Source organism: Pavona decussata, unplaced genomic scaffold (genome assembly GCF_977016875.1).
Source record: "Pavona decussata unplaced genomic scaffold, jaPavDecu1.1 SCAFFOLD_58, whole genome shotgun sequence".
Lineage (NCBI taxonomy): Eukaryota > Metazoa > Cnidaria > Anthozoa > Scleractinia > Agariciidae > Pavona > Pavona decussata.
The window spans coordinates 3352869-3365654 of record NW_028145480.1 but is presented as its reverse complement, the minus strand read 5'-3'; the positions used below and the strand labels follow the sequence as shown (position 1 = coordinate 3365654).

Sequence of the window (12786 nt, the reverse complement as noted above, 5' to 3'; positions counted from 1 at the left end):
ACAGTGTACCCTATAAGCAATGCAGTGCTTAATTAACTGCAACAATAACCCGTACGAAAATGGAAGCCCTGCAAAACGACTGAGAGTTGGCTTACCTTTGACTGGAAGCCTTTTTGCAGACAATTAGTAGTCAAATGGCAGGCATCCTACAGAATTTATCAAAAACTGTAGGCTGCACTTTGACTGCACCGATCCGTGATCTACAGCAGCCAAGTTGCAGTCATTTAGCAGCGAAAGGTATGCTGTCGAATGACTGCAGCTTGGCTTTTTCTGCGTATATTTGATACGAGCTAGTACGTCGTAGCTGCCCGCTCGCTTGCCCAAATTTATATAAAAAAAGATCGAATTGCCATTCGGACTGCAGAAAGTCTGCTGTTGAACATAAGTTCAAAACCGTACGACTCTTACATGTAACGTTCGCACATTACCGGTATAAAGCGGGCGCAAGAGATGCCTGCATGTATTCGCAGCGCTGATTTGCATATACCCGCACGCGAGCTCCTTACCTTATTTATTTTCGTCTGTTTCGATCATTATTACTAGATTTGGACCTTCAGAACTGAGCTAAATGAGAAGTAAAACTGTGTGTATCCAGACTGCAGTACACGTCTGTACTCTCGGAACATTACATAGCTGTGCACTCATACAACTACGACAGCAAACACCATATAAAACCACGCTTTGATACGTTAAATTGCGTGCTTAAGATAAGGCTTTGCAACCCGAAAATGCATTGGTCAATTTGAAAAGCCAATCAAGTAGCATGTTCTAAATTACCTTTGCAAGCTTGCGTTACGCAAGTCTTCTCCCCGAATTGCGCGAATATATTTCTTTCTTGATTGCATTGTTCTTTTGACATTCTCTTTACATCAAAATAATGAAATAGCACGGGCCACATGCATGCAATGTAACAGTACTTTTTTGTCTCATCGCACAGGACTCTGTGACAGGTCAAAAAGGTCACCTAGCTGACTTATACTCATCATTGTTTGGTTGACGGGTTCCATCACGCTATGTAACAACAGGATAGATCTCACCGACTTCAAGCACGCAAACATGAATAAACAATGAAACTAAACCAAACCAAACACGAACACGCATTTCTGAGTATTTTTAAGTTCGTTCGGGCACAAACAATTTTAAAATGACACCGTATCGTCATTTCAATCAATTTATATTCTTGGGTTAACTAAGCTTTTTCTTTTATAGTTTACATTTTTGGCGGCTATCACGGGAGAACAGTAATTTATTTACACCCCCCAATACAAAATAAATAACTCAGCCTGTAATAAAGAAAAGTAAGTTTAATCACGCTACTTACATGTATTCAAACAAGTGCTCTTGATTCATTAATCCTTCTCACATCGATTAGGAAAAGGAATTACAAATGAGCGGTCTGGAAAGTCCGTGACATCGATGTATACACATTTTTCTAAGATACGAGATACAGGTATAACTTGAAGTTTGTCTTCATTTGGTTTTTCTGTTACTTGAATGTGCGATGCCCGTGCACCAGTGATGCAGTCTTGGATGAGAGTGTCTGCTTTCTTTTGCAATGGCGTGACAAGCGCTAAATTTTGAACTGTTGGAGTGCAAACCTCTGGGGTTTGGACTTGAAAGAAGAAAATTACTTGCGCATATGAAATTTCATTTTTGTCTGAAACATACTTGATAGTGTAACTATTGCGGCATTTCACCCTTTTATAGTCTTTTGAGTGATAAACATCGCTGCCTCGTCTCATTCGCAAGAAAACTCTTATTCCAGTCGTCACTTCTGGGACATGCCCAAAGTAGTCTGCTAACGCGCAATACGTTGCTTCATCTACCTTTTTTGGTTATACTCCCCCCATCGCGAAAATACCTTGTTCTATCTCTGTTTCACTTGTACATGCATGCGGGGAAGTGACCTTTTTGTAGAACTCTTCCTGTCGAGAACTTTTAGGTAATTGATTTTCTAACTGGGGTAAGTGTTGCATAATTAGAATTGCTGAGGCAATTTGAAAGGGGACGTTTTGGGTTCCATGAAAAAGTTTCAACATTTCTCCATTACAGTTTTCAAAGGGAAAACATGAGTGAGTCCATAAAGGTCCAAGGTTCCTTACATCCTGAGGGATATGTAACAGGTAGTGGATGTTGGCAGTCTGGTATCGTATACCGTAAAGCTCGGCAAACGTAACACAAAAGTGCTCGATTAAATTCTCTGCATGAGCAAGCTGTACATGCGTTATCTCCTCCATCGACAACAAAAAGATTGCTTCACTTAATAACATAAAGTGTTCGTACCAGGCATCTGGTAGGATTCCGTTCAGAACAACCGCTCCGTAAAAAAGAAGAAAGGAACGAAGTTCCGATGCCTTCCAGTATTTACTGTGGTTTTCGATGGACCGGGGGCAGCGTGAAATGTTATTGGGAGGCTTTATTTCTGCCAGCCGTTTATCGACCTCAGAAATCCTGTTTGCGATAGTGAAATTTGCATCACTATGACCACTGCCAAACCAGAGCTTTAAGAACAGTTTCATAACTCCCTCTAAGACGCAGTGCATATAATCCACAGCGCTTCCTCTAATAAGATCGTGATATTTCAGTGCTGCAAACCAGCAAGGCCCTTTTATGCCATCGACAATCCCACGCTTTTCAAACGCTTCTCTCGCATCTTCGCGTGTTTGTTCATGTGTTCGAGCAGGCCCAGTTGGGTCAGATGAAAGAAATTGGAAAGCATGAACATTACCACCTTTTGATGTTTTAACAGTGCAGCCTGGTTGCTTACATTTTAGGCACCCATAAAAACCGTTAAATTGTGTGCTGTTACATACCATACATTTAGCAGGCATGTCGCATGTGCCAAGCAAAAGAATGGCCTTCGAAATAAAGATTTCTCCCGAGGGGCTTTTGGCTTCCATTCCATCAGTTTCCAGCCTGGACAGTGCAGTGTGGAAAGGCTTCAAGAAATTAAGCATCAGTGGCTTTCTTTCGCCGTACCACAAACCTGCCAAAATCATGTTTTCTTTTTGAAAACGCTGGGGACAAGGAAGTTCATTTATAGCAAAATACAGTGGCCATAGGGAAAATTTCGATGACTTAAAGAGAGGTACCCCGTCGGTGTTGTAGGTAAACGACAAATTACGCTTATCGCGTAAGAGGCTGTTTTCATGTTCAAAGTGTTCTCTGTAGAGTTCACCGTCATAGATGTCTTCAATCACGTTTGGTCTATTTCTACGCTTGAATCGATGGTCAAGTAAATTGAAGAATTTTGGCCTTGTGAACAGTGCCTGTAGTTGGGTAATTAGGGGAATTTCCAAGCAGAAACACAAACCGCCAACGCTCCGTAAATCTCGCAGGCACATCATGTTAGGACAGACCTTGGTCTTTGTCTTATCATTGATTTTCTCCAAACAATCGGCACAAAAGTAATGGTAGACTATTGGGTTTGTGACATTATGGAAGTGTCTCTTGAGTTGAAACAGTGATTTCGGACACAAGTTCGGTGATAAGCAGTGGAGGTTTATAAGACAAAGAATGTCATTTAAAGCCTCGCCTGTTAATGAATGACGAATTGCCACAGTCAAAATCAAAAGAATACTAACGCCAACAGTGATCGATGCCCCATCAAAGAGTGGCTTGTCGTCCATGCTCTCTTGGGATTTACAGTTCTCTTCTTCTGCGTTATCAAAGCATGGTGGCATGAAAAAGCTTTCCTCTTCGACACTACTTTCGTCATCAATTGTAAATGGACGATTGACTTCTTGCTGAATTGTCGTTAGTTCTTCAATAAAATGGTTCTTCAAGTCTTCCATATGTTCCTCCAACCAATTGTCCTGATTTTCCGCTCGATCTTTTTCAACCGAGTCAGATGCTGAAGCGTGTATCAAGTCAAGATATTCATCTGGAAAGTCCAAACGAGCAAATTTAGAAGGTTGTTCATCTGGCTCTCGTAACATTGAACTGCTGGAGTTAGTAGGTTCAGGACTGAGTTCGTCGGTGAACAACGGAATATCTATCTCTTTCTCGATTACCGGTACTTCCACATTTACGACAGGAACTTCACCGGAGACAACTTGTTGGATTACTTCGGCAGTTGCATCCTCCATGTTCGAATGCAAAATTTCCACAAGTTCAGATGGCTTATCCATATTGATGCTATAGCAAATAGAAATTTTAGAGTAGTCCGACGTTTCAGTACTGCGTTTTAATGATTGAAGTTTAGTCGGGTGTCGATTACATCAACATTGTGTCGTGTCGGAAATTCCAACCGGCCTCATGCACACTCGGTACACACGATTTACGCTGCAACGGGAAAATGTAAAATGCAATCGACAAAGTGAATAATGATCTAAGCTGAATATATCTTGCAGATTGTAAATTACGAGATGTTTAAGCTTTGCGTGAGTTGGCTTTGCATGGTTTTTAGCAATGATCATGTAGGTGATGACAGCTCGGTAGCTCGTGAGGGCACGCACGCATGCCTTTGTATGTCTGAATCTGTTTCATGAAAACAGTGAAATAGCTAAACTATTAAAATATGTCGAGTTCGATGATAACACAACTTTCAACTCCAGGCTACTACATATCTTTTGTGTGCAATGAAAATTAGAGACCGGGAACACTTTCATATCGTGATCATGCCCCTCAGTTTCATTTGGCATTTCATCACTTCCTGAAATGAGTTCTGAGGATTATACGATCACGCAAGGGAAAAATAAAATGTTTAGTTTGTTACGGGCATTCCCGTCGCATTATTGTCAAAACATGATGTGGGTCAATTTTGAATAAAAGTGAATTTATGTTCGTACAGGAGAAATAAAATATAACAATTTATGCTTGTGGACGGCTAACGCAACTGTTAAAAAAAAAAAAGGGTTATTGTTGTTTCTTTTGGAGATATAATATAAGGTTTAAGGTTACTTGTCCGGGACATGCGCAACATTTTGGCGGTCAAATTGAAATCCTGCATAACCGTTGCTCTTTTCTGTAGCGTGGATTAGGTACTATCACAAACATGGATGGCCTTGCAAGAATCGCTAACGATTTGAATAAGCTTCACGAGAATCAGATCGATGATAATTGTGAAGATCCCAAAGCACTAAAGGCTAAGTCAAAGTCGAAATTCGCCATCGTGTTCTGGGTAGAGACCAAACAGTTCAATGTAATGCCCCTATCGAAGATCCGAAAAGAGGACAGAGAAGAGGGGAAAATCACCAAAATCAAAACTGAAGGAAAGCAGTGGACAGTCAAATTGGTTCAAATCAGTGGTAAGTGTTGCATCGTTGTTATTAATCTGGCTTCTAACTCGAGAAAATTCTATTAGGTAACTATTCGTAAAGCCAAGAAATGATGACGCCATTTTATCCTTTAAAGCTTACAAACTCAGACACTTAGATCTGAAAACAAGAAACAGTGAGAGTAACTTGCAACCTTCTAATGATCCTTTTGGAACTTAGAACAGCAAACTAAAATTTTATGTGGGTGAGACTACAGAAAGGGTTTATTGGTAGAGCCATTAAACATGAATATATTTGACCCGCCAAAATTAACGTACAACAACCCTCGCGTGACAGTGGTTTCTGATCAGTGTTTCGTGACATTTCTGCTGTGACCATTGACTGAAAAAAAGTAGATCGCGTGTCTTACTGGTTTAGTCACAAACGTCTTCGATGGTGTAAGTTGCCGTCCAAATTTAAAGTCAAGCTTGGATTCAAACTTGGTTAAACCTTCCTAGTAAAACCTCTTGAATAATAATTGTTTTTTTTAACCCAAGAATGATAGTTTATAAACTATAATTATTTTTTTTTTTGTAAGACAGTCGATCGAGAGGGCTTTTCATTTTCATGTAACCAGGCCTGCCACGTTTGACTTTCTACCAGGTTTTCTACCCGTCTACTGTCAACATGCCTACAATTGTACTTTTTTGGTCTTTTTATATGTTCAGGAACTGAGATGAAGTCTTGTCGAGATCTGTTTTTTTCATTAATAATACGGCATACTACAGATACACAAAATTTAAGCTTATTCATCAGTCGAATCGAACATGCAAGTTATTAAACGCGCTGATGTATTCATATCGAAGGAAAATGTTCAAAAATATATTTCACACCAGGTAGTCTGGAGCTGATGTACTCTACGCAGTCAACAAAATCAATAGAATGGTTTTGGCCTGTGTACAAAACACTATGAAAAGAACAGTGGATGTGTTTAGCTTTCACATACTTGTACGTGGTGAATTCTTCACAGCGGTAAGCTAAATTCAAGTTTACCAACATTGAAGTAATATTAGAAAAACACCAGCCACTGAAAAGGACTTAGTTTCATTTCGAAAAGCGAGTACATTACTGATACTGCACGTTATACGAAATTAGGGACTTTAACAAACCACGACGGCAACGCCAAGGAAAACGTTACTTTAAAAATAAGTTCGCGTTACTTGTATATACTACTTTGTGATTTTTAAAACATTCCAATTCGTTCAACTTGTACAATGTGACCCGAACTATCCAGAAGCGCCGAGTTGGCTATAACCAGTCTCATATCCAACAAGCGCGAATGAAATAATTGTTTTATCAAATTCTCCCCGTTTGGATATTGATGTTAAAGTGTAAAGAATTTTATTTTAGGTAAAAATTTCTTTGAAATAAAAACGACCGGATGTTGAGGCAACTTCCGACCAAAGCCCGCGAAACTATGATCACATGACACGCGCAGCTCATTGCGAACGGAATTGAATGAAAAATCGAAAGCGAAACCGGACATCTCAAATTCAAGAAACGTTCAAGTGTACGAGTAACAACCTTTCTGAGACATGCATTCAAGTGCTTTTGAAGTTCCAGCTGATTTAGAAGCGTAATAGTTGTGCACATTTGAGCAAATGTTTTGCTTTGTGGTGCCGAGCGAAGGAAGGGATCAAGGACGGCTTTTTTTTATGCTGAACTGAATTCCTCGCAGACGTTTTAAAACACATAAGGCAAGCCGAGTCCAAGTGTACGAGGTACAACCTCACTGAGACAAGCATTCAGTGCAAGTTTTTAAACTTGGAGCTTATCGAGAAGCGTAAGAGCTGTGCACATTTGTGCAAATGTTTTGCTGAGTGGTGCCGAGCGACGGAAACGAACATTATGGCCGCCACTCGTACGGATTTCATGGATGAACTTTTGTAACTGGAGTCCTCGTAAATGCGTAGAAACATAAAGGCAGGCATTAAGCTCTTCTTAAGAAATTTCTTCGATCGGTTTTAACCTCTTACCGCCAGGATTTGCAAGCCATCCTGAATTTTTTTAAGGTAACCCCGTTGTTATTGTTGTTGTTGTTATGTGATCTAAATCGTAAAATCGTGCAATTTTTCTGATTTTAAAGGAAACTTTGGAGATACGTACCATTAAATAGTGTCATGCCTAACTTTGTGGCTTTTATGGTTGTCATTGTCTGGTATTTCTTTTCTTTTTTTTTCTCCATTTTTCTGAAGAAACTTTCGCTTCCCGCCGAAAAAAGTTTTTAGCTTAGCGACGCCTGGGGCAATCGTTTCCATATAAGGTCAAACTACGGTATATGAGCTGATAACCGAGATTTAGTAAACCAATCACAACGCTAGAAATGCAATATCCGAGGCTGAGAATTTAATAAATAGAACAAGCGGGACTGGCGTTCAAGTTGAGACAGAATAAAAAAAATTCACTTTGAAAATAGTCTTAATATTTCACGAAACAAATGTACCAAAATTTAAAAAACACGTGCAGGGCCTTTAATTGATTTTTCCCATGAATGTTACCGATCCAATTTTGTGTTGACGTCTGACCTCTACTGCCGTTTTGTTTTCTTTCAGCCTTTAAGTAAGGATTTATTCCCACTTTTTTGCTTAGCCTGGATTAAATTCTAGAAATCCACTAAAAAGTCAGCTCTTTCATCTCAAAGTCCTGAACAAAATGGTGCTCTTACGGTGATAATTTTATGGCTCTAAAATTCCCTGAGTTTACAAGAAGGAAGACTGCAGTAAAATTGTGGCAGGTCTTGTTACAAAATAAAGCACATATTGAAAGGGGGAAGTTAAAGACCAAACTCAGTTCTATAAATAACTCTTTTTACAGAAAACAAAAAAGAACTTGAAGAAAAAATGACGCTTCTCATAGAAGAAATCGCTAAAACTAATGAGGTAACAGAACCTTCACATATTGATCCTGCAACTAGTGAAAAGGAGGGCTCAAAGAAAAGGAAACGTAGCGTGCTGGTGGCTCAAAATGATCAGCAGCCAAGCCCAAAGAAAAAACAAAAAAGCCCAGCATCTTCTAAGCAAGCTAAGCAGCAACAAAGGCAAGCTAAAAAACAAAAAGAAAATCTGCAAATTCAAGCCTCACACAAGGCAGCAGTAGAGTACTTTGCGCAAAAGAAGAGAAACCAAAAACAGCAGGAATGTGAGCAACAGCCACAAAAACAACAACAACAGCAGAATTCACAACCTTTTCAACAGCAAAAACAACAACTGCAGGAGCAGAATACACAACCATGGCAACAGCAGCAACAAAAACAACAGCAGAATCCACAGCCATGGCAACAGCCACAACAACAACAACAACTGCAGCACCAACAATGGCAGCAAAATCCACAACCATGGGAACAGCAACAACAACAGAATCCTCAACTACAGCACCAACAACAGCATAATCCACAACCATGGCAACAACAACAACAACAACAACAACAACAGAATCCTCAACCATGGCAACAGCAACAACAATTACAACAACAGAATCCACAGACATGTCAACAACAACAACAGCAGCAGAATCCTCAACTGCAGCACCAACAACAGCATAATCCACAACCATGGCAACAACAACAACAACAACAACAACAGAATCCTCAACCATGGCAACAGCAACAACAATTACAACAATTGAATCCACAGCCATGTCAACAACAACAACCGCAGCACCAACAACAGCAACAATGGCAGTTGCAGCAACAACAGGAACAGTTGCCACAACAACAACAACAACAACAGCAACAGCTGAAACAACAACAAGTGCAAGTGAATAATGTCATTGTTTCATGCCCTTCTCAACAAAAGCCCACATCTAGATCTAGTGATAAGCAACCTATCCTGACTACCCCAGAATTTGATGATGTTCAGTCCTCCTCAAATTGGTCATTTGATGCTTCCATGTCTTCTTTGGATTCCTCTTTGTCATCTACTATTTACAATGCAGTCCATCTTGCTGATGATATCCACTTGACTGATTTGGAAGATAACTCCTTCAATTTGGAAATGGCACAGGATGCAGTGTCAGAATGCCAAGGCTGTGTTGACAAAGATGATGAAATCAGGAAGCTCAGGGAGAAAGTTGATGAGCTACAGTATCTAGGTAATCAGTGTTATTGAGAACCTTCTGAAAACATCTAGATACTATTAAATAATATAAAATATGACCTTTCCCTTATTTGACTACAACTTAATTACCTTATACAACATTCATCATTTCACTCCCACAAGTGATCAACATCTCATCTCTCCTCGCATTAATTACTCACCAATGCAAAGCAAAGGTGAGAGCAAAGAAAGTCTTATAAGTACACATGAGGCAGGCATTTCCTTTGATGTAACAACAAATTTTCTAAACTAACAAGGAATTATGGCAGTCATGATCAGTGAGGAGAATTAACATCAAGAACTTGGGACCGTATTAGGATTAACATTATTAATATTGTTCAATCTTTACTCAAATGCTGTTATAAGGAGTCACTTACATATACTCTTTTAACAAACAGATTGTACTTCTTATTTAATTAAATTTAGGTTCCAAAACTGATGAACAGATATTGTAATTATAAATGTTGATCGAATGTAATGATTGTAATAAACGTTCTTGCATGCTATGCTAATGGTTTGTTTTCTAAATCTTAATTTGTTACAGTTCCACCTCCCCAAGTAGTGGAATATTTAGAAAAAGTAACTCGTGGCTTTGAGGTAAAAATAATGAGATGTTAATTGGCAATTTGACGTAGTGTATCAATCTAACAAGGTAATTTACTTGCAGTCCTTTAATTTTTTGTTCATCTTTGTTTCTCAAGGGTGCCATCACCAACACACATTACACATCAACACCTGCAGGCAATAATAATATGGCACACAATTTGACTGGAAGTGCTTCCCATGGCCAGGTTAGTTATTTTAAAACACTGAGTACAGTACATGTAATTGAAATTGACCAAAGCTGTTAGCACAATTATTATAATAAAATATAAATCAATACTGGGAAATGATTTTCCACTTTTATTAATTAGCAAACAGAGTTTTGATAATTTATTGTGTGGCTATAATACACAAAGTGTAAACCACACAATAACACATATAGTTAGAAAAACCGCTTATGGTACTTTGACAGATTTAGCACAAAACCTCAACCTTAATATTATGTCTGTAATCATGCTCAACCTATTGTTGTTGTTTTATTTTATTCAGGGTCGACACCATGATCACCTCTCTCCTGCAAATGGGAAGCAGGAGCTCTATGCAGGGGCTGGTGTCTACGTCTCCTGTGTAGAGCTTCACCATATCCATGACCGAGCTGGGTATAACCCAGCAGATATTATTACATCAATGATGAACCTCTTCTTCACAGAGGAAGAAATGGCCACTTCAGTGCCATTTCGAGAAAATGGCTCAAAGCGAAAAGGAAAGGTTCTGCAACAGCAGATTTTACATGCAATAATAGGTAAAAGTAACTTACTGTGACATAATTTACAACTTAATTTAAAAATTAAGATTTTCTCAAAGAACTGATCAATGGAGCAGCTTTACAGTATTATGTTGATTCAATTGTCGCTAATTAGATTGGGAAAATTTTATTTTGTTGCAACCAAGTAGCAGCACATGCTGATGTAGGTACATAGCTAGGACTGAGCCTCCTAATTGCAGACCTTCTTTGGCTTGTAACATCACGCAATCCTCCCGATGAATCGTGGGGGAGGATTGTGCGATGTGATCAGCAAAAGAATGTCTGCAAAGCGGAGCTGGTTATTCATAGGACTTAACTTCAACTAACACATTAGAACCAATTAGGCTGGTCTGATTATTAAATTTGGATGGTATTTTTGAAATTTGAATGGAGTTTTGAAATTTACATGTCAGTTTTGAACATCACCATGCAACAAGCAAATTAAAGCAGATACGCGAGGTCACTGGACAATTTCACGCATGAAATGTATATAGCAGATTTTAATGATTTAATGAGCAATTCTCATTTCTAATCACATTTTTTTTTTATGTGTTTATATTTTTCAGCTTATGCCAAGAAATGCCATGCACTGTGGCAAAAAGACCATACCCTTTCAAAGCCTAATAGGATTTATGACTGGAATAAAATTGTACGAAACAAGTGCAACTCAGTTGCGAGAAAGGCCCAAAAGAAGCTGAGCTTTTCCAATGCTGCCAGCTGCAGCTAAGTGGACAAATAATTATATTATAGTATGCATGGTGTCCAAAGATTTAAGTGGCTGCATGTAGTGGCTGTACTAGTGCCTGCTATGTATGACTATTTTATTACATATGCTTTTACATGGTCACTGACATAAAGATGCATATGCACGTGACTGATTTTTGTTATCTGATTATTAAATAGGGTAATAGGGTTAGTTTTTCAATATATTTGTATTAAAAGTTAGTTCACAGTGACTTAATTACCAAAGAAAATCATTAAATAAAATTCAAGTCTAGAACAGATCCAGAGTTCAATTTATCCAAATTTCATCTGTTAATATACCTGGCAGGTCTACAAGTAGCATACATTTGACTTAAAAGTTATAAATAGAAATTATTTCACATACATTTGACTGCTTATCAGCTGCAAAAAGGCTTGAACAGTCAGAGGTAAGTCAAATTGCAGACCTTTTCAGGGCTTCCATTTTAATTAAAGGTTATCTGCATAATTAATATACACTGTAGTTGACTTTATTCTGTTTATTTGATTGACAGTTGCAGTCAAAATGCAGTCAACAAACAGGAAATACCATGAATTCTTGAACTTTATGTGAAAACACCAATTTGACTGCATTTTGACTGCTTCTTCAATTTGACTGCAGAATGGCTGTATTATGACTACATGTGAAGTCATACAAAAGTCAAAAATTGAAAGAAAGACAGTCAATCTACAGATACCTTAAAACAGTCAAATTGTAGTTATGTAGCAGGTAAATTACAGTAAAAAAAAAGTTAAAAAAAAGAGATGTTGCAGCACTGCTAATTTGGTAAGGGTGTATTTGCCTGTACTTTAGGTTCACTAAGCCATGTTATGCAATACTGTATTAGACTGAGTTCATTGGTGAAATTAGATATTTCACTGTAGTTTTCATTGTTCAGTTCATCAGTGATGACAGATTTTGTCCTGTCACAGAATGATATGTTACCAGTTTTCCAAGTTTTATGCCAAAGAAAGATATGAAATTACTATTAAGATTAGTTTTATTCAATGTTATGCCGTAATAAGCTATTGCTTTATCAGTATTTTACTTGTTTTCAGTATTCCATGCTTAGTTCTAAGAATAGCTCATCATTTGATAATTATATGTTTAGATAAGAGGATTAGTATTTTACTAGTGTCACACAATGGTCACTGTTTTGTCATGCAATGCTTTGAAATTGTCTTGTTTGTTGAAAGTTAGTGTAGTACCATTGCATGTAAATCTATCATATTTTTGCTAGTTTTTTTATTTTATTATTTTAATTGATTCATTGTAAATTATTTTTTTAGTGATTTGCTATTTGTAATTTATTTTTTTTTTTAGCTTGCAATCACCTATTTTTTT

The 12786-nt window shown here is 38.1% G+C and overlaps 2 protein-coding genes across 3 annotated transcripts; one reads left to right on the top strand and one right to left on the bottom strand.

Annotated features, from left to right (window-relative positions):
• Window positions 1-1284: 1284 nt before the first annotated feature.
• Window positions 1285-4136, bottom strand: LOC146479713 (uncharacterized). Its single transcript, XM_085110542.1, has one exon. The coding sequence runs from the start codon at window positions 4128-4130 to the stop codon at window positions 1836-1838; it is 2295 nt and encodes a 764-aa protein (XP_084966668.1). The 5' UTR covers window positions 4131-4136; the 3' UTR covers window positions 1285-1835.
• A 715-nt stretch (window positions 4137-4851) lies between these two features.
• On the top strand, window positions 4852-12234 carry LOC146479712 (uncharacterized). Of its 2 annotated transcripts, none has more exons than XM_085110543.1 (6): window positions 4852-5249; window positions 8073-9347; window positions 9897-9949; window positions 10054-10143; window positions 10445-10697; window positions 11267-12234. In XM_085110543.1, the coding sequence occupies exons 1-6, from the start codon at window positions 4997-4999 to the stop codon at window positions 11425-11427; spliced, it is 2085 nt and encodes a 694-aa protein (XP_084966669.1). In that variant the 5' UTR covers window positions 4852-4996; the 3' UTR covers window positions 11428-12234. The 2 variants fall into 2 exon arrangements, with proteins under 2 accessions (XP_084966669.1, XP_084966670.1); XM_085110544.1 differs by having other exon boundaries at window positions 5111-7270.
• Window positions 12235-12786: the final 552 nt, after the last annotated feature.